Source organism: Nyctereutes procyonoides, unplaced genomic scaffold, assembly GCF_905146905.1.
Source record: "Nyctereutes procyonoides isolate TBG_1078 unplaced genomic scaffold, NYPRO_anot_genome, whole genome shotgun sequence".
Taxonomy (NCBI): Eukaryota; Metazoa; Chordata; class Mammalia; order Carnivora; family Canidae; genus Nyctereutes; species Nyctereutes procyonoides.
The window spans coordinates 22,688,901-22,716,568 of NW_026575036.1; the positions used below are offsets into that span (position 1 = coordinate 22,688,901).

Sequence of the window (27,668 nt, forward strand, 5' to 3'; positions counted from 1 at the left end):
AAAGAAAAGAGGATTAGAGAAATGTGTTTCACGTAGCTCAGAATAAACTCATCTGCCTATGGCCAAGGAAAGACTTTTACTTGAGCCAAATCATGAAGATGGAAGTTCTAAATTGGCCCATCTTGCTTGTAAGCAAATTACCATAGAATGCTATGATTCAGTGGAAGGATGGCCTAAACTATATCATGGCTAGTGGGTGTTCTCTGGTACAGCACAATGGCTGGTGTCCATTTTGTTTTTGGCTTTTTAAATTTTTATTTTATTTTAAGATTTTATTTATTTATTCATGAGAGACACAGAGTCAGAGAGAGAGAGGCAGAGACACAGGTAGAGGGAGAAGCAGGCTCCATGCAGGGAGCCTGATGCTGGACTTGATCCCAAGACTCTGGGATCATGCCTGAGCCAAAGGCAGACGCTCAATGCTGAGCCTCCCAGGTGTTCTAGTTGGTGCCCATTTTGATTGGCTGGTGCCCATAATGAATATTTTGAATATCACCCCAGAGTTAAAGCATATCCCCCATGAAGTACAACTGCCTTATATAGTAAAAAGTTGTGTGTACAAATTAATAAGCCTTAAGAAGGGTGATGCTCTCAAAATACAGTGATGGCATGCAATAGGACACACAAAAAAGAAAATGAATTAGTGATTTAGAATAAAAGAAAATGAATTAGTGAATTAGAAATAAAATAAGACAGAACGGGGTGTATGAAGGATAGAACAATATATAGTCAGTAACAGCATTTAAATCACTTGACAATGAAATTTTCTTTAACAGGATTCTTCACAATCTACATTCTCATATGTAAGGATGAACATTTACAAGTAAAAAGTTCATTCTTAAGAAGAGGAAAAGTTAAAAAAATGTTTTCTCCTAGAGTTCTTTTCTTCCTTTCTTCCTTAAAGTAGCTAAATTGAGACCATATATCCTAAAATGTATTCCATCGGCTTTTTACAATGCCTAAGAAGAAATCATTTCAGGTAAAAAGTCATCTTCATGTTCTACCTCGATAGTTCAGCACTTCACCAACCTATATGAAAAGTCTCCAAAAAAATTGTTTCCCATTTATTCTAAACTACAACAAAGTTACTATAAAAGCTGGCCCATTCCTTAAGATACACACAGAATCAGAAGTTTGTGTTCTAACACAGCACTGAATCTCTGTATGCACCTGCAATGTTTCAAACAACTTTCAGAGAGCCGTGACTAAGTCCGGGAACTGTTCTGAGGCATTTTTCTTTTTCTTTCATAAGTTTGTATTTTTCAGAACTTTCCATTTTTCACTTTGGTGAATTTTCTCTTCTCTCTGTTTTCAGACTTTGCCCAATCTATGCAATCACTGTCTATGCCATTCCACCTCTATTATGGTCCCTTTCCAGTTCTGCCTAAATAATGCTCAGACCTCTCTCTCATCTCAGCATCGAATGTCGTGGACACATTTACCAGGCAGTATCTAATTGCTGCAAGAATTTTCCAACTATGAGATAATGATGTGATACTACTTTCACTGTTTTAGGTTCAGCTAGGGAGTGTTTTACTTTTTATCAGATGGGTTTTTAAAATTAACCCAGAGACTTGAAAGCTAAAAATTTTGTCAATCAAATTCTAATTTACTCTAAACAATGTCAGATAGCTATTTTGATTTATTTTCTCAACAAATAAGTTGATTGACTCTATTTGTTGTTTTACTGCTTAGATACAAAATGCCAGTGTCAAAAGACTACTTGACTATTGACAAGTAAAAAATTCCAACTCAGTTAAAGTGGGTTATTTCCAATCTATAAGTAGTAACTTCAAAAACTCAAGAGTATGAGTTGGATAGCCTATTACCTTCAATCTTGCATTTCTAGTCATAGGTGTTTGGCTTTTGAAGTTGAAAGACTTGGATTTATTTTTTTTTATTTTTTTTTAATTTTTATTTGTTTATGATAGTCACAGAGAGAGAAAGAGGGAGAGGCAGAGACACAGGCAGAGGGAGAAGCAGGCTCCATGCACCGGGAGCCCGACGTGGGATTCGATCCCGGGTCTCCAGGATCGCGCCCTGGGCCAAAGGCAGGCGCCAAACCGCTGCACCACCCAGGGATCCCGAAAGACTTGGATTTATATCCAATCTCTACTACTTACTGGCTGTGTAAATTACTAGTTGTGTAAATTAATTAACCTTTCTAAACCTTCAAGTTTTCTCGCCTGTAAAATTAAGATAATATCTACCTTCCAAAACGTGAAGTTCAAAATGAGAACATCCATGTAAAAACATAATAGTATAATACTTGTCAATAATTTAAGCAATTAGAGTATTACAAATAAGCCATAAACCAAATATGTGGAGGCACCTACACAGAAGAGAATTCAAGTATTTGCTATAGACAGGTGGATCTAATCTAATGCAATCTAGCCTTTGTTTCCCACTTTGCACTTAAACTGCAAGAATACCAAGTTTTCTATTCCTCTAATAAGAATTTCAAATTTACATGAAGTTCTGTCTTTTGTTATGTATAGATCTTTCCATAAAATATTACTATGCATATCTCTACAACTAGGTGAAGTGAAAAGGGTGGATACAAAAGATGAATAAAAACAATATGCATAAAAGTTATACATAATAATCAGGAGAAAAAGGGGTGCGTGGGTGGCTCAGTTGGTTAACCAGCCAGCTCTTGATTTTGGCTCAGGTCATGTTCTCAAGGTCATAAGATCAAACCCCACATGGGGCTCCATGCTCAGCGTGGGGTCTGCTTGTTCTGTTTCCTCTGCTCCTCCCTCTGCTTGTACTGTCTTTCTCTCTTTCTCCCTCTCACAAATAAATAAAATCTTGAAAAAAATAATCAGGATTAGGAAATAAATAATTTTGAGGTGAGTATTTGTTGGTTTTTGCCCATAAGTATCTATTCCTCTTCTTTGTGTGGGAGATGAACCATTCATTCCTACTGTTAGTGCATGTACTTATAGGAAGATAGACTCTACTGCCCCATAGGATGATCAGTGCATCCCACTGGCCTGGACACAGTAATTTCTTCAGGTCTGGACATATGATCCAGTTCAGGCTAACAAAGATGACTGAAATTCAATTATGGGACTTTTGTTTAACTCCTGAGGATAGTGAACTTTTTCTTTCACCACCTTTTCTTTTCACCTTTCACATCATTGAGTATCATGATGATGTGAGTATCAGAATGTCAGAGGTCTAGCTAAAAACACAGAGTCTGAAAATAAAGCTACTTCTGAGGAGGCAAACTGAGATCCAGCTAGGCAAAGGGACAGGATTTGATAGTTGTATAAAACTGCTTACAGGAGCCCTATGTTCCATTTTTTGCTTACATCAGTTGGATTACGTGTTTTATTACCTACACCTAAAAGAATACTAACTTATTTAGGTATTATTTGCAGGATGATGGATAATCCTGAGTTTTCCCAAATTATGGTTCATGTGCATGGATGTACATTTTTAAAAAGTACTAATTGCAATGGATTTGATATGTATTAAAAAAACAGATGAATCTCACAAATAATGCCATCATTTTGTGGGTATCATTATTTGGAATGAAACTAAATTTTTAAGAGATGAGTGACCAACAGTAGATATAAAAAATTAAATAATGTTATTAGTAATACTTAAATAACAAGAATCATGGAGGTATAATAGAATACTGTGGGAAACTATGGATTACCCAGAAGTTGAGAGAAAACAATCTATACCCACTGAACCTTCTACATACAGATGTCACTACTACTTGTAAATGTAGGACTAGATGAAGTAAAAGGTAAATTAAAATGGGGTATCCTGTGAATAGGACTTACTGGTATTATAAGCAGAGAAAGGAGTTGCCAAGGGGTAAGGAGAAGGGATGGGCAAGTGCTACACATAATTTCTGTATCTTTCTAAGTCAGAATCCTTACTGTATTACTGAGTCTCTGTCATGGTGTAATTTGTTACAAGCTTCCTTGAAGGGGCTCTCAGACATGAATAAAGTGTAAAGAACATTCCTGCTACACAGCTCTGAGCTACTGTGACACAAGATAGCCAGCTGCAGAGGACCTAGAAGACAGTCTTGGTTGGATTGGATTTGGTGCCTAGAGATTCCGGGCCTTATTTTAAGGGTGCACAGCTTCCTTTCTAGCACTGACTGAGCCTCAGGTGGAAAGGTCAACACATTACTCTCATGCTCTGCCCTCAGGGAATATTTAATAACCGCTGTTGAACAATTTACTTTATCAGATGTGAACATAGCATCCCTAGCACTAGGCAGACAGGGCTTGGAAGCTGGAGGCCAATTATATTACAAATGCATTTGTCACAACTTATGTGTAGGCGTTAACTCAAAATTTCAGCCTTGAGAACTTGACTTTTTTTAGTTTAAACATCAGAGAATGCCAGGAAACTCATTTGTTTATTCTCTATACTTGAAATCAGAAATTAAAGCAGTCTTTATTATAAACGGTGCTAAAAGTTTCAAGAAGAGCCACTTTGTTCAATTTCAGTTCCAGCATAATCTAAACTTGTAGTTCTCAATTCTGGTTCTGTTAAGAATTCATTGAAAGTAGTTGGTTTGGTTGGTTTTTTAATGGTGGTACCGTGGCTCCATCTTACAGCAATTACATCAGAATCTCGGAGGGGAGGTAGGTCACAGTATATTTCATCACTGTATTTGAGTGTGCTGTGTAACCACATTAATTCTTAAAATTATAAACAATTTAAATAACTTTTATAGCTAGCTTTTCCATCTCTTAACTTACTTTCTGCCACATATCAAGGCTCTTTTAAAAATAAGTGGATGTGATCAAGGCTTCTTTTGATATCCAAAAGGCCCTCTTTTAGCTACTTACTCAAATCTTGTCCTAGCCAATCTTGCCTAATTTCTATGGTTTTCACCTCTCTAATCTCCAAGAAGCTCCTGAACACTTCCAGGTGATTACAGATGGCCATGCATTTTCAACACTTCTGTTATGGTGGGGTCTTTCCCTCCCATCTCTCTTGAATCTGGGCTTGCTTATAACTCTTCCGACCAGAGAAATATGGGAGCAATGATGCTGTGTCAGTTCCAGACCTAGTCTTTACGAGCCCCAAACCATCAGTTAAGAAGTCTCATTATCAACGTGATGGATAGAGTCACAGGGAGCAGATCTGAGATTCTGTGTAGAGGGAGAGACCTTCAGATATACTCAGTCTTCTTGTCATCCCTACTGAGATGCCAGCATATAGTGAGGCCATTGAACCTTCTAGCTCAGCTCAGCTGAGTGAGCCCACTTATCACCACACGGAGCAGAAGAACCACCTGCCTAAATTCCTGACACACAGTATGACAATATATAATAAAATCGTTGTTTTAAACCACTGAGTTTTGGGACACTTTGTCATGCAACAATAGCTAACAACTCAAAGTGTAGTCCCACTGACCAGTAGCATCAGCATCACCACGGAGCTTATTAAATGGCACGCAGGTTCTTTTGGCTGGATTCCAGATCTACTGAATTAGGATCTACATTTAATAAGATCCTTAGGTTATCTGTATGCACATTAAACTTGAGAAGCACTGGTTTAGCCCACTTTCGGTCAAAGAAATTTGAGTTAAGCTGTTAGACTGAGGGCAGTTCCCAAATCAAATAAATGGAATGTGCTTTCTTGATTCATATCAAATTCTACATGTGCTCTGGACAAGGCACTAGCTCAGGGACTGTGAAGATGGAAACTAAGATGGCCTTCCATCTGTCTATCTGATTTAATCCTTTTTAGTAGTGTTCCTTAGTTCCTTTCCTTTGAAAGCTCCTTAAAGAGCAGATTGAGTCTTAAACCACTTTGAAATTCCCAGAGTACTTTTCACAGGACTGGAACTGTTTTTTTTTTAAGATTTTATTTATTTGACAGAGAGAGAGCATGCACATGCAAGCACAAGCAGAGGGAGTGGCCGGCAGAGGGAGAAGCTGGCTCTTCACTGAGCAGGGGGCCTGATGCTGGACTCTATCCCAGGACCCTAGGATCATGACCTAAGCAGAAGGCAGATGCTTAACTAACTGAGTCACTGAGGAACCCCAACACAGAACTGGGATTTTAAAACTCTTAATTGAATAGACAGAAGAAATGGCTAAAAAAAAGAAAGAAAGAAAGAAAGAAGAAAGAAAGAAAGAAAGAAGAAAACAACAACAACAACAAAACTGCACCACCCTGTTAAAAATGGGAGGGGGGGGAATCTTATGTCTACTTTTAGCAGACTAGGCGTAAAGAAAATATTATGCTATATATTTTATAAAATTTCTTTTTCTTACTTTTTTTCCATTTAAGCTTTCCTTTGCAGCCTCATAAAAGCCATTATTCAAACAAGTGCTAGTAGCTCATTTAGGGCAGTTTGTTATATAGTACCAACTATATCAGTTATGAGCATCTACTGCATCTCAGGTGTCATATGAGGTGTTAAAAATATAGAGATGAATATAAAGACCTAGCCTTGCTCTCATAGTGCAGAGTCTAACAAAGGAGATGATTCAGAAATAACTTCAATAGACAGACAGTCCTGATTTAGGATTTTTCTGACTTAAAATTTTTCAACTTTACAATGAACAAAAGCGACAGGCATTCAGTTAGAAAACTGTATTTTGGAATTTTGAATTTTGATCTTTTCCTGGACTAATGATATATAGTACAATCCTCTCTCACGAGGGTGGGCAGGGGCAGTGAACCAAGCTCTCAGTCAGCCACACGATCAGGAAGGAAAACAGTTGATATACTTACAATCACTCTGTACCCATACAACCCATTCTGTTTTTCACTTTCATTACAGCATTCAATAAATTACATGAGAGATTAACAATTTATTATAAGATAAGTTTGGTGTTAGATGACTTTGCCCAACTGTAAGCTAATGTACGGAGATATTGCAGGTTCAGTTCTAGGCCACTGCAATATAGCAAAAATAGCAATAAAAAAGTCAAATAAATTTTTGGTTTCCCAGTGCATATGAAAGTTATGTTTGTACTATATTATAGCCTATTAATTATGCAAAAGAATTAGGTCTAAAAAATGTATATACCTTAATTTAAAAATGCCTTGCTAAAAAATGCTAGCCATCGTCTGAGCTTTCAGTAAATTGTAATCACTGATCACAGGTCACCATAGCAAATATAATAATAATGGTAAAATTTGAAATATTGTGAGATTTACCAAAATGTGACAGAGACATGAAGAGAGCAAATCCTATTAGAAAAATGAAGCCAGTGAACTTGCTTGACACAGGATTGCCACAGACCTTCAATTTATAAAGACACAGTATCTACAAAGCACAATAAAATGAAGCAGAAAAACATGAGGTATGCCTCCAAGTCTTCTGAGGACATTGATGGTAGCTAGGCTAAACAATGATGTTAGATAGGTTAGATGTATTAAATGCATCTTTGACGATGATATTTTCAACTTACGGGGTTACAGGGAAATAACCCCATCATAAACTGGGGAAGACATGTACAGAAAGGCGCATAGAGTCTTGTGATTAGTAGGGATCTTAAAGAGTCCCACATAATTAATCCTTTACTTTATGTTTCAATGTATAATAAAATACTAAGTTTTAGAACCAATAGTGACAGCCCACTGTATTTGTGAAGAATTCAAATTTCACTGTTTTCTTATATTTACTAAAACTCTAAGTCCTTTCTACTTATTGGTCCTAGGCCTATCATCACAGAAGCAACACAGAATGAACAATGTATGTTTGATGGCCTCACTCTTCGCAGGAGTACAGAAGCCTGAGTGAAGGTGAGTGGAATTGAGAAGAGAGAGATCAGAAGTAATCGAAATGAAAATTATGCAAACTCAATTATAAAACAAACAAAGAGAAATGGAAGGCAAAACAGAAAAAAAAAACAAAGGAAAAAGAAAGAGAGGAAGAAAGAAAAAAGAAAACCAATAAGATATAACTCAGCACTGTTGTTTCAATTTCTTCAGCAATGTCATGCTGACTTAAAAGCAGTACACAGAGAGAGGTTTAAAGACCCAGATCTTGAGATACATAGCAAAAATGTATAGAAACATCTTGATTTTCAATAACTATAATAAATATCCTATGACGACCTACTACTACCAATTTAGGTAAGCAGTTAAGGAAATACTGTTAATCTTTGGAAATAACTTGGTTATCAAAACTTCTATTTCATGTTAAACTAGACTCCAACAATGACTCATGCACGTAAATCTTACTTTATGAAAAACTCTTACCTTTACAAACTTTGCAACAGCTATGAGACAAGGTAATCTGATGAGATTCTGGACAATCCAAAGCGGGACAGCCTGAACTTTCAACCAGCTTCATGGTTTGGTCCTATTAGACAACAGAAAATAAACGCTTCAAACTTCTGAATTAGTTACTTACTAAGAAGCTCCTAGAACCAGCATCTGAGAAGGCTCTTCTTATACAAGAGGAAAATTTTCATCCTGAGAACTTTTCCATAGGTCACAGGCTCACTCACAAAATGACATTAAATCATAATTGGAAAGCCTTTAAAATGGACAAGCAGCTCTGAGAATAGGAGCCTAACACATTGCAGCTATATAAATAATTTGCCAAACAAAGGGAATCCTGAAAAATTCTTTTAGTTTTACAACACATTTGCATATCCAGATGACAATTGTGGCACAAATACAGCTTGAATTAGATCAGAGGCTCACTTTGGAAAAAGAAAAAAACCAATAAATAAAAACTGAGTCTTTTAAAAATTCTCATTTCAAAATTTTCTAGACTATTATGAAGAGATTCTCACAGGTGATCCTGGTAAGTAATATTGGGACTCTTTCCCAAAACTATAAAGAAAATGAACACAGGATTTGGTTGGCTTCTATACTGTCAACCTTCTATCTCTTAAGAACAAGGGTCATTAACTACAGCAGGATAGAAGTAAAAAATTAACTATCAGAATTTTTAAGCTTCCATTTTAATACTACTCGAAAGCTTAAAATTTTAGGTGTCATTTCTATTAGGAACTACTCTTATGGAAGTAGTCATTTCAACATTTCCATCTTCCTGGAGTATCTATAGAAAAGATTATAATGATTTGAAAGTGATGCTATCAAGAAAGTGGCAGGATCATACAACCCTGTAATTCCACTTCTGGATTTTTTCCTCAAAAACATTAATTCGAAAAGACATATGCACCCTGATGCTTGCTACAGCATTATTTGCAATAGCCAAGATATGGAAGCAAGAATCAATGGAACTAAGTTTCCACTGACAAATGAATAGATGAAAAAGATGTGAGATAGACAAACAGACAATGGAATATTACTTAGCCATAAAAAAGAAATGACATGTTGCCATTTGTGACAACACCGATGCACCTAGGGAGTACAATGTTAAGTGAAATGTCAGATAGAAAAAGACAAATATAAAATTTCACATACATGTGGAATCTAAAGAACAAAAGAAACAGAAACAGAAAAGACTTATAAATACAGAAAGCAAAGTGGTTGTTGCCAGAAGGCAGGGGACCGGGGTATGGGCAAGATAGGTAAAGGAGAGTAAGAGGTAAAATTTCCAGTTATAAAATAAATATACCACAAGGGTAAAAAATACAGCATAGGGAATGCAGTCATTATAATAACATTGTATGGTGACAGATGACTACACTTATCCTGGTAAACATTTCATAATGTACATATAATTGGTACATCACTATGTTATACACCTGAAAATAGTATAATAATGTATGTCAACCGCACTTAAAAAAAATGAGTGGTAGGAGACATGTACATAATGGAGTCAAATGTTAGTCTTCCTTTCCTTTGACAATACTATCCATTCTGGTAATCTTATTTTCAGGACCACAGTGTTTTCCAGTGTTATTATTAAAGTTACAAACCCCCGGGACATACTTTCAAGGCCACAAAACTGAAAATAAAGGAACAATGAAGGACTGGTGTTGAGAGCCCAGAAAATAAAAGCTTGAGAGAGCTGTCAATTATGTAAAGGTATAAATACAGAAGCTATGGGTCCTGAAGGGAAAATAAACAATGGAAGTTCTTAATTGCAAGAATTTAGTCAATTGAGTGTCCTACTCTTAATTTCAGCTCAGGTCATGATCTCAGTGTGGTGGAACAGAGACCTCACCAGGGCTCCATCCTCAGCATGGACTCTGCTTAAGATTCTCTCTCTCTTCCTCTTCTGCCCCTCTCCCCACCGCCCCAGCTCACATGCCTGTGCTCTCTTTCTCAAATAAATAAATAAATCTTAAAAAAATTTAGTCAAGAACTACAAAAATGTATGATAATAATCATTGCAACTATGCTGTACAATCAATAGCCACTAGCTACATGGAGCTCTTAAATACTATAAACATAAGATATAGACAAAATTTTGAAGGATTAGTGTGACAACAGAATATGTATTATTTCATTAATAATTTTACATTGATTACATGTTAAAATGATAATATTTTGGATATATGGAGCTAAATATAGAAAATTAACTCAGGAAAATTACTGTTTGTGGCTTACATGTTTCTATCGGACAGCACAGCATTGGAAAGGAAATGATGCGTTTTGTTTGAGTAAAAAAAGGTAACATTTGTTCATTAACTCAATATTTACTTTCAGAGTATAGGCTCTTTCAGAGTTGTCTGTATATGGACTTCTTACTAACCCATTTTAAAATGAAATCATTTCACAGTTATCTTACAATCAAATAGGCAACTCTTCCAATAAATTTCTAAGCCATAATTATCAGTATTATGGGACACACTGGTCAGATGAAAAGAATACACACACACACACACATATACACACACATTAAGAAATTCCAAGAGCCCTCAGGATTTTTAAAGTTAGAGCTGATATTTAAAAGTTAGAGTTTACAACTAGATACCAGATGACAAAAGTTTTCTACGTTCCCTGAAGTAACTTTGCTCTGATTCCTTTTTCTTAATTTGGAGTTACTAGATCTCACTCTAAGAATTCCAATCCTTACATTTATAGTGGGACCTACTTCACTCAAAACAGTGTTGGTGTCAGGTGATGCCAGGGGACAATCCATCTTGAAATGCAGGTTCAGGAATTCATGTTAATGTTCCTATACTTTAGCTCCCTTGTCTTTAAGATGGTAACCTGCACTATAGGAAGGCTGACATAAAGCCAAAAGAAGAAGCTGGAATACTTTATGATGGGCACAAAGAACTCAGACCTCTCATATTCTAGAAATCAAATCTATCACATTCTTGCCTTTTCTACATTTCCTCCTTGCTTATCCCAAAGGACTTCCAACCTAAGATACATGATGTGTATAGCTGGCTTCTTTTGATTTGTTGTGGCAAAATTCTCAGGATTTTCCTTTCCCTAACACTGAATAATCATATAAATGCTCACAGTTTATTGGTGGTGCCAGCAGAACCTTCATTTTCTACGTAATCTAGGCATACTACATCATCCCCAAAAACCACTTAAAGAGAAGGCATTTAAAGAAAAAAAAATTAAGGATCAAATGTAAAGACAACTCTAAAGCAGAAACTTTATACGCAGAGTTTCCCTCAGATAGAAAATGGTTCGCAATATAACATTATGGTCAAGAAATAAAAGGTTATAGTTTACAAAAGGTAAAAATGAAAAGTTTCATGAAACATATTATTTTTTCAATTAGTAGGTCAAGCAGCAGAGATAAAAGCACTCACATTTGTTTCAGAAGCATACTTGAGGAGAGCGTGGCAGTAAATTTATAAAGAATTCCCCTTCAAATCATTTAAAATATTCTTACCAAAAGGATTAATAACAGTATCAGTCTCATCTCCATCCAATAGCTAATTTTTATTAGGAAATTTTTAAGGTTTTCCACTGAACTGAGTGATATTTGTCACACAGGTCAAAAACCATAAGTGACAACAGGCTGAGTCTAACTTTATCTACATTTTCTTCAAGGGAGCTAGTCTGAATTTAGAAAAATAAGACCACTTCATAAAACTTTAACTAGACAAAACATTTTTTTTGTTTATTGGGAAACTTATTTTACAGCCATGAATTTACATATTTGAAAAAATAATGGGAATTTATATTCAAATTATAATTAATATTCTAAATTTTTTCTTTGCCTTGAACGTTTTCAAGGTATTACAAGTGTGAGATTTTAAAGAAATATTTACTGTTTACATAGTAAAGATGTTGAAAGACCCACGAAGAGTCTCCTTACCTTGCACTCATACAGAACACATACTCCAGAAGAGGAATAAACCGTACTTCTTTCTCCTTCAAAGTAGGTCCGTCCTTGAAATTGGCATATTGCTTTGGAATAAAAAATACATAGGTATTTATTTTAATTTTTTTAAATTTTTTTAAATTTTTTTTATTTATTTATGATAGTCACATAGAATGAGAGAGAGAGAGAGGCAGAGACACAGGCAGAGGGAGAAGCAGGCTCCATGCACCGGGAGCCCGACGTGGGACTCGATCCCGGGTCCCCAGGATCGCGCCCCGGGCCAAAGGCAGGCGCCAAACCGCTGCGCCACCCAGGGATCCCCAGGTATTTATTTTTAACTTTTATTTAGGAAAAAGAGTTGAGAGGTGTTCAGATTATATTTCACATGGTCTTAAGTCTTTTCAAAGAGTCTGAACAACCATAAACCTAATTCGATCTAACATAAGGCACATATAGGATCCAGCTATTATGCCCATTAAAGTCAGAGAGCAAAATAAGGTACAAAAAGTATAAGGACAGTGACGAGTCAGAAGAAAACTGTAAAAAAAGGGTGCCAATGAGCAGGCTTTCAAATTACTTGCCTCCTCAATGGTGTTGCATTTTAAGCAGGTGCCTGGAGCAGCTTTGGATCAGGGCAACACGAATATGAAAAAAAGTGCATTTTTTTATATACCATTAAGAATTTTAAAAACAAAATTTAAAAGAAGCTATTTTAACTTCAGCACATACATGAACATTTTATGTTTTATGAGTTAGCACTATTTAATTTGTAAATACATATGTATTAGGGCACCTTACTTAGGTAGGGTGTTGAAAAATCTTAATCTGGGCCTGCTTTGTTTGCATCACAAATTCAATAAAATTTTAAAAGAGAACATATAATGTTTGTCCTTCTCCGATTGACTTACTTCACTCAGCATAATACCCTCCAGTTCCAACATTATATGTTCTCATTCATTTGGGGAATATAAGTAATAGTGAAAGGGAATAGAAGGGAAGGGAGAAGAAATGTGTGGGAAATATCAGAAAGGGAGACAGGACATAAAGACTCCTAACTCTGGGAAACGAACTAGGGGTGGTGGAAGGGGAGAAGGGCGGGGGGTGGGGGTGAATGGGTGATGGGCACTGAGGAGGGCACTTGACGGGGTGAGCACTGGGTGTTATTCTGTATGTTGGTAAACTGAACACCAATAAAAAATAAATCTATTAAAAAATTTAAAAGAGAACTTCAGATTCGATAGGAAAACATTTTTAATTAGCGAAGATACATAGAAATTATCAAATAATTTTTTGAGACTTTCACAATATTTTTAATTCACATAAACATTTTGCTAACAGAAATTGCTAGTTTTGAAATGTCACACTCCCCAAGCTAACTCATCACCTAACCAGAGACAGCTACCCTCAGCTAATGAAACTTAACCTTCAGAATGCCACTCTGGCTTGGACGCCTTTTTAAGACTCTGAGCTAATTTTTGTTTCTGCAACTTTGTATTGTTTTGCTTTGTTTTTGAAAAGGCTCTCAATATTGTGGATGCTTTGGAGCTCATAGCATCTAGAAAAAGACCAGTGGAAGTGTTTATCTGATAAGCGAAGACTCAAGCAGTTTGTAGCCCTGTTCATTACTAAGTCCAATTTTTCATTGTAACCATACAGACTGTACAAAATGGATATGTACATTTTCTTTTAATTCCTTTGTGTGAATTTGAAGAAAGTTTTTCCTTCTTCAGAATTCACATATTCCCATAACCTTCAAAAGTAGTAAGTTATCTCAGTACTCTGTTTTCATAAATACTATTTTTGCATCGTTACTAAAAAAAGGTACCAAGTTGCCTATAATAATTGGTATCAAAGATAGTAGATATATTTTTATTAATGTTAAATATATACTGTTTATACAAATATTCATATTTAAAACGTAAACCCACTTATATCTTCACTGCAAAATTAACAGATTAAAAACTGCAGGGTTAAATAATGTAAAGAAAGCATGCATGTTATTAAAATGCCTTCTTCAACTGATCTCTTTACTCAGCTTTTATTAACAAATTTCACTACATAATATACATCACCGGTGAAATGACTTTAAATTTTTGGACCTTGCTAGGGAAGAATACAACTAACTTGCATAAATTATATTACTTAAAAGCTGGGTAAAGCTTGCACACTTTTTAATATTCAAAATGAAACTGCAGATGTGTCAGTGGCATACTACCTGTCATAAATTAAAACAGCATGTGTGTTTACTTAAAGAATCTGATTGATTATAAAATATATCTGTCCAATGGGGAATTTTTACATAAACCTCACTTATAAGATCTAGTAACTTCAAAATACCAAGTTCTGACATATTGTGTGTTCAATGATACTTAATGAGTGCCACACTTAAAGGGTAATGAGAATAAATAAAACCTTCTTACTTCTACTCAGCACTTGCCATTCAAAGGTTTCTAAGCCTATTTTATTATATGACTTGATAAACTTTGGCCTATTCAAGTCCAAGGGTATGTTGGAAAAAAAATGATATTTCAAGTCTTAGAACAGAAGGGAAAGGAAACTGTAAAAAAAAAAACACAAGGGTAAGTTCTCCTTATACAAAGTCTTATGATAATTTAATATTCAGGCAGAACAGATGGAGCTTCTGTTCTAAACTCTTAATTCAAAAGTCTCAAATAGGCAACTTGTAGGACAATAGGGCACCAAATGGAGCTTGGCAGAAGGAGAAGGCACAAAAACGAATGAGATCACAATTGCTTCATTTCCTTTCAGGCAATGAGTGCAAACAGGATGAACCTGGCTGAGGGAGAACCCAACATGAGTGATTTTTGCCTTGTTTCTTTATTGATCAGTTGCTGCGGTTTCCGTAATTCTGAGGTCTATACCCAGTACCTAGGAAGGCCACTAGGGTACGCCTTCCCTAGGCTCTTTAGTGGAAAACTGTTAAGAAACTTAAAAAATCTAGAATCATTCCTAAAAATACTACGAGGAATCCTGAAAATACCATTAGGAACTTAGGAGTAAGTTGAAAGAATAAAAGTCACATTAATTTATTAATACACTTAATAGGTATGTACTCTGAGCTCCTATTATATGCCAGGTAGTCTGCTAGGTAACTACAATTCAGAGATGAACGAGACATGATGCATGCCCTCACTATGCAGCAGGGCACACAGATTCATCCACAATTAACTACAGTAAAAGCCAAAATGAAGTCCTGTAATTGAGAAAGTCATAAGACATATGTAAACACAGGAGACTGAGGGATGAACTTCCGCAAGGAGACAAAAGGAAAGGGATGGGCAGGTAGGGGGACTCTGGCAATGGTGGGAAGTCATCGTCACCCTAGGGCTGAAGAGTAGGGACAGGAAATGGTTTTACTGGTGCCCAGCATGAGTCAGAGTTATGGGGAAGCAGTGCCTAGAGGGGACCATAACCAGGAGAGACACAGCTACTGCCAGAAACGCAGCCTAGCACAGAGAAGGAACAGGGAAGAAACGTGGCCAACTCTCTCTCTTCCTGCCTTCTAATTTCCTGCCAGTGCCTCCCATTGGCAAAGCCTATCCAAAGCTGGTTGGCAAGGAGACCAGGAGAGGCAGCAGGCCCCTGGGGCACAGAGTAGGGCAGGGAAGGAGAGGGAATGGAAGTGGGATAGAGGGGTGCCCAGGAATAACCAGTGTCCAGCACAGATGGCTATCATATTAATTCACTATAAGCCATGAAGAGTTTACAAGGATAGGTTGCTTAGAAAAGCATGAGAGAGTGGAGCAGAGAGCAAATAAATTTGAAAAGGAAAAACAGACACATTTTAAAAACGCAGATCCACTTGAAGGAAAAATGAGGTAACTGGTCAAAACAGGGTCCATACACAAGCAGAAGGCCAGATGCAGGAACTAAGCTCTGGACAAAATCAGAGGCGGGCAGCAGAAGAAGCCTGCGCCCAGACGTTAACCAAGGCCAGTCCCTGCAAGTACTAGGGACAAAGTCTCAGACAATAATCCCTGTTTTTACCACAATACTGAAAAAAAAAAAAAATCTCTAGGATTCCCTAACTGAAATGTATCTGCCTGCTTACTCTTCCCCAATATAGTATAGAGTAAAAGAAATCACTCCCTCCACAAGACAAGAAAGGAATAATCATTTTGCTATATTGATTTCTTCTTTAATTCAATTGCATTCACATATTCATAGCTAGAGGCTTCATTCTTTCCTAGCTTTTTTTGGGGGGGGGCGGGGGAAGAGGGGTATGTTTGCATGCATGTGTGTATGTACAGAATTAAGTTTCTTGTGACATAACTGGATTCTTATGAACCGAATTATTTACCAGCTTAAAGAAGAATTGTATTAACAAGATTACATTTTCTTTTCTTTTTTTTAAGGTTACATTTTCAAGTATCTCTGCGAAGTGCTTACTAAGTATATTACATGGATATTTTTAAGAGAGTTTGGAGGAAGATGGATATTAATTCATTCACATAGGCTTCTTACATCTTCTTACATTGCAGACTAAGAAGCTAGGACCCTGTGAGTACATCACAATTACTTTAAGTTACTCATATTAACCAATGTCAAATGCACATTGACTATGACTCTAGTATATGCTGCTGTTTGCATAATTCCAAGGGGATATGATTTACATCATGGTTTCTGTGAATTATGTCACTCAGAACTGTCCCATACACAGCCTATTCAGCCATAGGTGGGGACATTAATTAGAACTCGGGGTAATTCAATAGGATGATTTAACAAATGGTATATGTTTTACCAAGGCTATGGTAAATTACCTAATCACTAGCACCGTAATTACGAGAGAACTTGCAAAAACAATTAATGTGAGTTATTTTCACTTCATTTCGCCCCCCCCCTCCTATTTTAACAATTAACAAGAAACAGGAAGACAAGAACTGGTATAGATGCAAATTTGAAAGTCATTAGTTACAAAAAAAGTGAAAAAGTAGATAATAGCACAGATTGAGTAGTGAAAGAAGCCAATAAAATTCTAAAGTTCCTAATTTACACATTAAAATCTCAATTACTGGTCATTAGGAGCAACAGAAAATGCAGATCCCTCTAATGAGATTTATCAACTCCTTTGTAGAAAGAATCATCCAAATCTACCTTTGTAGAAAGAATCATCCAAATCTACCTAAAAATATTTGAGAATATAAGAAATGAAAGGATATATCCTATTTCCCTTCTAAACATTTCCTTGCTCACTACATTTAGTTTTTCCTTTTTATTACTTGATTGAAATATAGGCATCTACTTTAAACTTCCCATTGGAATTGACACCTTTAAAAATGATCCAAAACAAATTAAACGTTATAGATACCAAGAAGAAAACCAATAAAATCCACATAGGTGAGAAAAGAGATTTACGATTTCTTTAAAGTTCTCTTTGAAAACGCCAGGTATCAGTGATCTTAAGATTGTTTAAGCTATCCATTAAGGGCAGAGTTGGAGATAGTAGTGGTTTTTAGGCAGTCTTCTTTGAAATCTTGATTTCCTCTGGGAGGGCTCTTACACATCCCATGTACAATGGCAGTTACTACATTCTGGGCCAACATGATAGTAATTTGTTAGTGATCTACAAATCAAAGCTGTTGGATGAGAAAATATCTCACTAACTGTAATTATGTATATTTATATTTTTATTATAGCTATTTAAAAAGAATGTAGAATAAATGTAGTCAAGGGCAGGCTAGGATTTTGTGGAATCAAGCAAAAACAAAATCTGAAAGTGTTTTGGTATTCTTAAAAGACTAATCAGCCATGCTGCATTTTTCTAGCCCCCAATGTTTTTTAGTAATCTGGACTTGGAGTCAGTTCTTAACAATATGGTTATAATAAAAGTCTCGAGCACTAACTGCTAAAATTAATTTTTCCCTCTTCTACAATGCTTACATCTCTATTAAAGCACGAAGCACATTTTTCCTTTTCTCTTCTAGTTAGTTATACACTTTTTAAATCTTTCCCACATGAGGACAGGGACAGTGTCTTATTTGTCTTTGGATCTTATTCAGCACCCAGCACTGGCCATGCATAATAAACTTTAAAGGTTTGTTGAATTTTTTGGTAAGTTCTCTTCCAGCTTCTTGTTTGATGAAAAGCCTGAAAACAAGTGAATCGGACCTCTTTGATCTTCACATTTTCCTTTACATTTGTTTTTATCCTTTGATTTTGCCTCTTTCTTATAAAGATTCTATAAATCAAGTCTCACAGAAATATTTTGCCCTTTTTGTAAAATGGCAGCTTACTTTTCACTGCAGAAGAGCTGAAGCACCTGAAATGGGAGCAAGTTTGCCTACCAACTAATAGCAGGAATAATGGGAAAAATAGCCAGCTCTTGTTATAGCAATAACTTATTAACATGAATAATACAAGGTAACATGTATTACCTTGTCATCTTGGACAATTTGATGACAAAATTTTCTCCTCCCTCTACATAAAGCCAATGTTTATGAGCCAATGCTATTTAAAATGACCAGAATTTCAGAGTGTTTAAATAATTCACAAATTCATTGTGAATGAATGATCCCTTCCTTTAACTAAATCTCATTAATTGTTTGGGAATTTAGTTGTTTGCAAAGCTAATATTAGAGTTTAGGAAATGAGATCATGAGCGTGGATGTGCAACCCTCCCGTCCCACTTTATATATATCATGTCCTTGGGCTTCTAAAGGACCAAAGAGTGCTTCTCTTAGGGGGCCTTAATTTAGGTCAGTAGCCTATTCTTCCAAAAAGAGAACAGCCCTGAAACACCATAAATCTAGCAGTAGTGAGGGGTTAGGAAGCAAAGAAGGATAAAAATAACTACCAGAATAGAACAAAAGCAAAAACTCTAACACCCTGTCCAAATCAGTCTTTGGGTTACAGGGTTATGTCCTGGGAAAACAGGAAATGGATATTTAGAAGATAACAGAAAAAGGCCAAGCGTATAGCTGGAAGGAAGGAGTCAGTGTTTTTTCCCCTAATATGATTTTACCAATTTATATGGCAAGTAAGATATATCCTGAATTCATTTGATTTAGCTACTTTTCTACCACTTGGCCTTATTCTTGATCCTGGCTTATATACAGGGAGTCTTTAAAAAAGACAATGTGATCAATTCATTTAGTCTTCTGGGGATGAGAAAAGTAAATTTAATGAGTGGGAGTAAAGATTTAGAGAAAAATATAGCATCCGTGTCAATACATGTATACTATTAAAATGACGGCATGAATACACATGAGGCAACAGGTTTATCACTTTACAACGAAAACATAATGTAAACTATAATAAGGAAAAGTTCACACATTGTCATTTTCAAAGCCAGGACTAGAATTCATCTGACGGTCCTTCTGTATATCTTTTCTTACCACTAAAAATCCAGAGAACTCCGTCAACACTTGAACACCTAATCTTTGGTTTAACCTTTGGAAAACATTTTTCCAAATGACTGGCACCTTTTAGATACACGTTGTTTCGATACTACTGTGTGGGGACATTGAACATAAAATGCTTTGTGCATTACAAAGCAGGACCCTTTTCATTATAAACCACACAACTGTGCTCAATTAAGAGATGACAAGTAAAGACCCTGAAACAGTGAGTGTGCAGTTTCAACACAACCTCTGTGTACACACAACACAAAGGGGGAAACAAAGTGTTGGGGGAAGGTAGTGCCTTTATGAGGCCATATTTCAAATGCAGTTTTCGCAGAGATTTGTTAATAACTCACCCCTTCCATAATGCAAAGAATATAAGCCACAGGAGTAGAAGAAGCTCAAGGTCAAAGGGAGCCAGACCTACAGAAGGGGCAGTACACCGAGGAGAGAGGAGGGAGCGGGGGACAGCAACATTTAAAAGTATCCTTGAGATGGAACTGGGAGAGAGGAAAGCAGAAAGCAATGAAAGATTAAACAAGAGAAACAAAATTATTTCACAAAGAGTTTTGCACAAAGAGTGGCAACACCCAGAGGAAAAGGGGAGCATTTAGGATAACCTATTGTCTGACCTGCACTATACCAAGCAGGTGCCTTCCTGCCTCCAAAGAGCAGTCAGCCCAGCATGGAAAACAGATAACCATGTGCACAAGTAACTACATAGTGCCCAAGTCACAGGTGGTGACATACGCGTCACAGGTGGTACGGGAATGGAAAGGAAGAACAATGTCTTACAAGAGCGGAACTGGAAATGTTGCACAGAAGAGGCGCATCTGAAAATGAGGACTGAAGTGCTTTAATATGATTTAAGTTGGAGGAAGAGTACTCATAATACATTCAGAGAATAAAACAGAATAATACTCATAGCGATATACTTAGTACCTGGATCCTAATTGGCATCGACTCAGGATAGCTATATAAGCTGGAACTGATTTATTATGAATTGATTTTATAACCAATTTATTTGCTCCCAACCTGCTAGGCCAACAGTTCTCAACTGTGGATGCATATTAAAATCACTTGAAGAGCATTGAAACTCTATGCCCCAACTGCACATCAGATAATTAAAAAGAATCTATAAGTTTAGGATCTGGGTCTCTATTTTTTTTAAAGCTGTCCAGGCACAGCTAAGCTTGAAAACTATTTTGCTATGCAGAGAAAAAAGAACTGGGAAAGAGAAAAGTACAATTAGCATTTAAATGGACAGTCACATAGATATTCAGTAGAAGCCTCTTTAATCTGTGTTATTTGGATAGTTATTTGGTCCATTTAAAAAAATCAGTTAAAGTGAGAAATCGTAGACAACAATAAATATGTACTTTAAACATTTTAGTTTCGGGACACCTGGGTGGCTCAGTTGGTTAACCACCTGACTTCAGCTCAGGTCACGATCCCAGAGTCCTAGGATGGAGCCTGCTTTGGGTTCCTTGCTCAGGGAGGAGTCTGCTTCTCTTTCTCCCTTCCCCAATTTGTACTGTCTCTCATTCACTCTCTCTCTTAAATAAAATCTTTTTAAAAAACATTTTAATTTAAAACACAAATCCACACTATTCAACAAGGTTTTGAAGTACAACACTTTTCTTTACTACGGATTCATTGATTGCACTTCATTGCATACTTGGCTATATAAATAAAACATAGTGTTGCCTATAATTTCTAATTTTTAAAAGAGAACTAAGGTAGAAACTTGCCAAGCAATAAAAGAGGGATCATTCTAATATTATTCCATAACATTTTAAGTTGTCTTACTAACACCCAATTCAAAAGTATATTTTTTAGCAGTTTGAGCTTACCACTGTTTTTTTTAAGTATTTTTTTTAAAGATTTTTATTTATTTATTCATGAGAATACACAGAGAGGAGAGAGAGGCAGAGACACAGGCAGAGGGAGAAGCAGACTCCATGCAGGGAGCCTGACGTGGGACTCGACCCGGGTCTCCAGGATCACACCCTGGACTGTAGGCGGCGCTAAACCGCTGAACCACCAGGGCTGCCCTAAGTTTTTTTTTTTTTTTAAAGTACTTCTTTTCACATTCATATTTCACTGGTTTACATATTATACATGTAGATGTATTTACAGCAATTCAATAACATTACAATTGGAAGACAAATACATCAGACATAAACAGGTTTGGGAGCAACACCTATTTCTTGGTTAGCGTGAAAACCATGTTCTGGGAGCATAAGTATACTGGCTTAGCCTCAAGTTCAGTTGACTCCTTTTAAAAAAAATTTTTAACAGAGTCAATGGAAATTGTAGATGAGTGCTTCTCAATTCACCTAGAGATCCTATTTAAATGAGAATCCTGACTGGGTAGATCTGAGATTCTGCATGTGTACCCAGCCTCCCAGTGATACAGATGCCGCTGGTCCAGTGATCACACTTTGAGTAGCAAAGTTGTAGGTCACTGATTATTAATCCTGCTTGCATGTAAGAATCACCTAAGATTATTGAAAATATCAATGTGGAACTCAGACCAATTAAATCAGAATCTTTAGGAGAGGGGGCCTGGGCATCAGCAGTTTTTAAGAGCATCCAGGCGATTTCAAAGTATGGCTGGTACTGCAGATCACTGTGTAGATTAATCCAACCAGTCAAGTCAGTGAGCTTTTAATATAAATCTCCATCCTGGACAAAATCAGAGAATGACTCACAGGATGTTACTTTAAGAATCTGGCCAAAACTATTTTATTCTTACACTATAATTAAGGATAACATCATAAACCTACAGCTCTATTTCCAGTGGTTTTTCTTAACTTTTAAATAATTTACTTATGCTCATAACTTCAAAAAAAGTAATAAAAGTCATGGAAGTGGGGGACAAGGAAGAGGATGAAGAAGAGGGTGGGGATGACAGAGACTGAAAGGAAGAAAGAATTCGAGTGCACTGTCAGACTAGAAATTGAGTCTAATTAAACACAGCTGTGCTTGTATCTTGGAACAAAATATTTGTTGAAATACATCACTTTTTCCTATTTTCAGACAATTGTCCCCCTTCGGGGGCTAATTAAGTAAATTTTTCTACAGCTATGGTAAATGAAATATTGAGGTTAAAATGTTAACCACATTAAGTCTGGAAATAAGAATTAAATTACCCCCAAATTTAACACTTCTCATAACAGTATGTCAAAATTTGATTACAGTCCTCAGAAAAGCCTCTGGAATTAAGAAGTGAAAGGGTTTCCTATAATATTTCATGACTTCAAAGATGCTATCATGTTTATTGCTGTATTCCTCCTCACGTCATTAAGAAGTAAATTATGGAAATGTTCATTCTCATTCTCTCACTCAAGAAATATCTCTTGAGTAGCTACTATATGCCAGACAGTGCTAAGCACCCCGGAATCCATCAGTGAACAGACATAGACCTTGCCCTCATAGATTCTGGAATATAGAGGTAGATTCAAGGACAACTAACTAGGCAAATAAAAAATAAGCACAGGTTAACACTAAGTGAAGAAAACAATCAAGAGTCTGAGGTACTTAATAACTAGGAGGCCATTTTAGATTAATCAGAGAATACCTCTGGGAGGATATGAAATTTTAGCTGAGACCAAAGGCTGAGAGGAGCTAATATGGGGAGGAATGACAGAAAAAAAAAAATCCAGGCAAAGGTGGAAATTAACTTGGCTTATTTGAGAAACTGAATGAATTCCAGCGTGGAATTTTATACTGCTCTATTATTACTGAATTCTAGATGTTTGTGTTGTGGTCAGTATATCCTGTATAATTTCAGTTCTTCAAAATTTGTTGAGATGAGCTTCATCATCCAATATATTCAATATTTTAAATGTTGTATTAGTGCTTAAAGGAATATGTCAACTCTACTTTGGGAACATAATGGTCTGTATTTATTTAAAAGGCCTGGATTGTTCATTATATTCAAGTGCTCAGTATCCTTAATGATTTTTGCGTGTATTTGTATCGTCAATTACTGCAACTTCACTTTGACTATGGAGTCATCTAGTGTTCCTTGTAGTTCTGTAAATTATGTATCATAAATGTTAAGGCTCTATTAGGGATATATAAATTTAAATTGCTATGTCTTCCTTGGGATTTGAAAATTTATCATTATGAAATAACTCTAGGGGCAGCCCGGGTGGCTCAGCGGTTTAGCACCGCCTTCAGCCCAGGGCATGATCCTGGAAACCTGCGATCGAAGCCCACATCAGGCTCCCTGCATGGAGCCTGCTTCTCCCTCTGCCTGTGTCTCTGCCTCTGTGTGTGTGTGTGTGTCTCTCATGAATAAATAAATGAAAATCTTTAAAAAAAAATGAAGTAACTCTAGTAATACTTTTTGCCTTGAAGTCTACTTTGTCTGATATTAATCAGGAGAAACCAGCTTTTGTTTCTATGGACTTTTACTATCCTTTCACTTTTAATCTCTCTCTGTATTCTTATGCTTTAGATACACACCTTTTAAATAGTATAAAGCAGGATTTCACTAATTCAGCCTCAATATATTTATCTTCTAAAATGAATTGTTTAGCCCATTTACATTTAGTGTAATAACTTATATGTTTAATTTTTTAACCTACTTATCTTATTTTGAGCTTTCTCTTTTCCTGCCTGTGGTTTCTTTTTCTCCCCCTTTTATAACTTATTTTGGATTGAATATTTTTTCATCATTCCATTTTCTCCTACACTCATTCAGTAACACATTTTAACACATTTAACACATTTTTCCCCTGACGATACTATAATGTTATTATTCTATTTTTTTTAATTATATAAATTCTTAAGTAAAATACTATGAATACAACACCAAAGGCAAGATCCACAAAAGGTATAATTGATAGCAGGACTTCACTAAAATTTAAAACTTCTCCACAAAAGATAATATCAAGAGTCTTAGAAGACAAGCCACAGACACATCTGATAAAGGGCTGTTATCCAAAATAAAAAAAGAACTCTTAAAACTCAACTATAGGAAAACAATCTGATTTTAAAATGGGCCAAAGAAAAGATGCAGATGTCAAATAAACATATGAAAAGATGCACCACATCATATGTATCAGAGAAATGCAAATTAAAGCAATGAGATAGCACTACACACCTGTGAGAATGGCCCATTAGTCCAGAACACTAGTAACACCAAATGTTGGCAAAGGTGTGAAGCAACCAGAAGTTTCATACGTTGATGGCAGGAAACCAAAATAGTGCAGCCACTTTGGAAGACAGTTCAGCAATTTCTTACAAAACTAAACATACTCTTACCATAGGATCCAGCAAGTACTCTCCTTGGTATTTACCTAAGTATTTGAAAATTTATGTCCACACAAAAACCTAAGCACAGATTTTGTCAGCTTTATTCATAACTACCAACGGAAGCAACGGAGATACCATCTTTCAGTAAGTGAATGGATAAACTATGGTATATCCCGACAATGGAATACTGTCCAAGCTAAAAGAAATGGATTATTGGGACATCCGGGTGGCTCAGCTGATTGAGTGTCTGACTCTTGGCTTTGGCTCAGGTCATAATCTTATGGGTCATGGAAGTGAGTCACATGTTGGGCTCTGTGGTCAGCAGGGAGTCTGCCTGAAGATTCTCTCCCTCTGCCCCTCCCCCCAACACATGCATGATCTCTCTCTCTCTCCTCTCTCCTCTCCTCTCTCTCTCTCATAAATAAATAGATATTTTTAAAAAATAAAGAAATGAGCTATCAAGCCATGAAAAGATGTAAAGAAACCTTAAATGCATATTGCTATGTGAAACAAGCCATTCGGAAAAGGCTACATACTGTATGATTTCAAATATCTTACATTCAGTAAAAGGCAAAACAATGGAGACAATAGAAAAGATCAGTGACTGCCAGAGGCTTAGGGAGACGAATGAATAGGGAGAGCACAAAACATGTTTAGGGCAGTGAAAATACTCTGTATGATAATGATGAATATAATGTCATCGAACATTGCCCAAATCCACAAACTGTACAACACTAACAGTGCACCCTAAGGTAAACCATGGACTTTGAGTGATTATGATGAGTCAATGTAGGTTTATTCTTGGTAACAAATGTACCACTGGGATGGGTGATGTTGATAATGGGGGAAGCTCTGCATGTGTGGAGGTGTGGAGTATATGGGAAATCTCTGTACCTTCCTCTCAATTTGGTTGTGAACTTCAAACTGCTCTAAAAAAAAGTAGTCTTAAAAAAACTGTGATCCGTTTATTCATCACTTCCTTGAAAGTAATATCATCTCCTTTTTAGAATTTCTCTTTGTCTTCAGTTTTCTGAAGTTTCACTATATTGTGTCTGGATAAGGATTTACCTTTATTTACTTTTCATGTGATCCGTTGGGGCACTTGAATCTGCAGAATGGTATCTTTTATCAGTTCCAGAAAATTCTCAGCCATTTTTCCTCCCTTCTACTCCTGGAACTCATATGAAATGTATATGAACACTCTCCTACTTTCTCCTTGTCTTCTTCCTTCTCTTCAGTATATTGCATCTTTCTTTTTTTTTTTTTTTTTAAATTTCTATTTTTATTTATGATAGTCACAGAGAGAGAGAGAGAGAGAGAGGCAGAGACACAGGCAGAGGGAGAAGCAGGCTCCATGCACCGGGAGCCCGACGTGGGATTCGATCCCGGGTCTCCAGGATCGTGCCCTGGGCCAAAGGCAGGCGCCAAACCGCTGCGCCACCCAGGGATCCCTATATTGCATCTTTCAAAATTTTTCTGACTTTAAGATAATTTATGATGTATTTTCCAGCTCACTAATGCCACATATTTCTGTCTACTCTGTTGTTAAATCCATTTTCTTTTTTTTTTTAAGATTTTATTTATTTATTCATGAGAGACACAGAGAGAGAGAGGCAGAGACACAGGCAGAGAGAGAAGCAGGCTCCATGCAGGGAGCCCGATATGGGACTCGATCCTGGGACTCCAGGATCACACCCTGGACCAAAGGCAGACGCTCGACCGCTGAGCCACTGAGGCACCTCATAAATCCATTTTCTGAGACTGCATTTATTTTCCCAGTTATATTTTTCATTTTTGGAGTTTGTTTCTTTTCAAATCAGCTATCTTGTTTTCCTGTTCCCTGAAGATAAACCCAGATTTACCTTTAAACATATTATGCATAATTGGACTACATTAAATGCTGGTTAATTCTAATCGGACATTTTTGCAGTCTGTTTTTGTTATCATTTCTTCAAGTTCTTATTCTTAGTGTTTTGCTTTCTTAGGTGTCTAGTTGTACTTCAAAAAATATTTCTAAGAATAACTTGAAGTCTAGGATAAAGGCAGATTATTCCAGAAAGGAGGATCATTTTTCTTTTACCAAGTGCATAATATGACCTTAAACTAAATCCAAGGCCTGAAGCCCCTAAACAACCATCCCTGAACAACTCAGGTTTCATGTCCCAAAGGTGCAGCCATTTATAATGGCAGTTTATTGGGTTTCCTATATACTTGCACCTTCTATATTTGCTGGGCTTTTAAGTCTGTCCCCCTTGCCCTAAAAGGCCATAAAAAGGAAAGCTCAAAATTTCTGAGAACAAACAGCCTCTCACAGCAAAAGCAGCTTCACTGATTGTTTGCCCCACTGTGCTCTCTTTTGTGAGTTTCTCTTCATTTTTGTTTAGTAATCTCTCGCTATTTTTTCAACTTTAAGTGTCATTATTATTATTATTATTATTATTATTATTATTATTGAATATTTGTATCCTCTTTTCTTAGTTGCTTCCAGAAATGGTTGATTCAAATAACTTAGTCTTCCTTTACCCAAAATAGGAAATTTCATTCACCACTTTCATCTTTTTAATTGATTGAAAACAGGAATATAAACTGCTGACAAAACGAAGAATCTCTAAAATTCAAACTACTCAATACCAAAATTTAAATCAACTAAATTATAAACAAGCACTCAATCCAAACAAACAAGCAAACAAAGAAATAGAAGCAGGCAATTCTATTAAAGGTTGCTAAATAAAGAAAATCTTGATTCCTATAGAGGAAGCTACACTGTCTAGGAATTATAAGACAAAAGCTAAGATTCGAGACCTCTAAAGTGTAAAGTACATACTAGACTTAATAGTGTTGAATATCAAACATATATACTAGGGTCAGCCTTATTTTTAAAAAAA

The 27,668-nt window shown here is 36.3% G+C and overlaps 1 protein-coding gene across 2 annotated transcripts in view; it reads right to left on the minus strand.

Moving 5' to 3' along the window:
* Window positions 1–27,668, minus strand: part of NELL2 (neural EGFL like 2) — a 324,517-nt gene that overhangs the window by 174,277 nt on the left and 122,572 nt on the right. For both annotated transcript variants that reach the window (XM_055318667.1, XM_055318666.1), the window contains 2 exons: window positions 12,149–12,240; window positions 8,200–8,302 (listed from right to left, as the gene is read on the minus strand). In XM_055318667.1, the coding sequence (XP_055174642.1) occupies window positions 8,200–8,302; window positions 12,149–12,240 (195 nt within the window). The remainder of the gene's footprint in view (window positions 1–8,199; window positions 8,303–12,148; window positions 12,241–27,668) is intronic.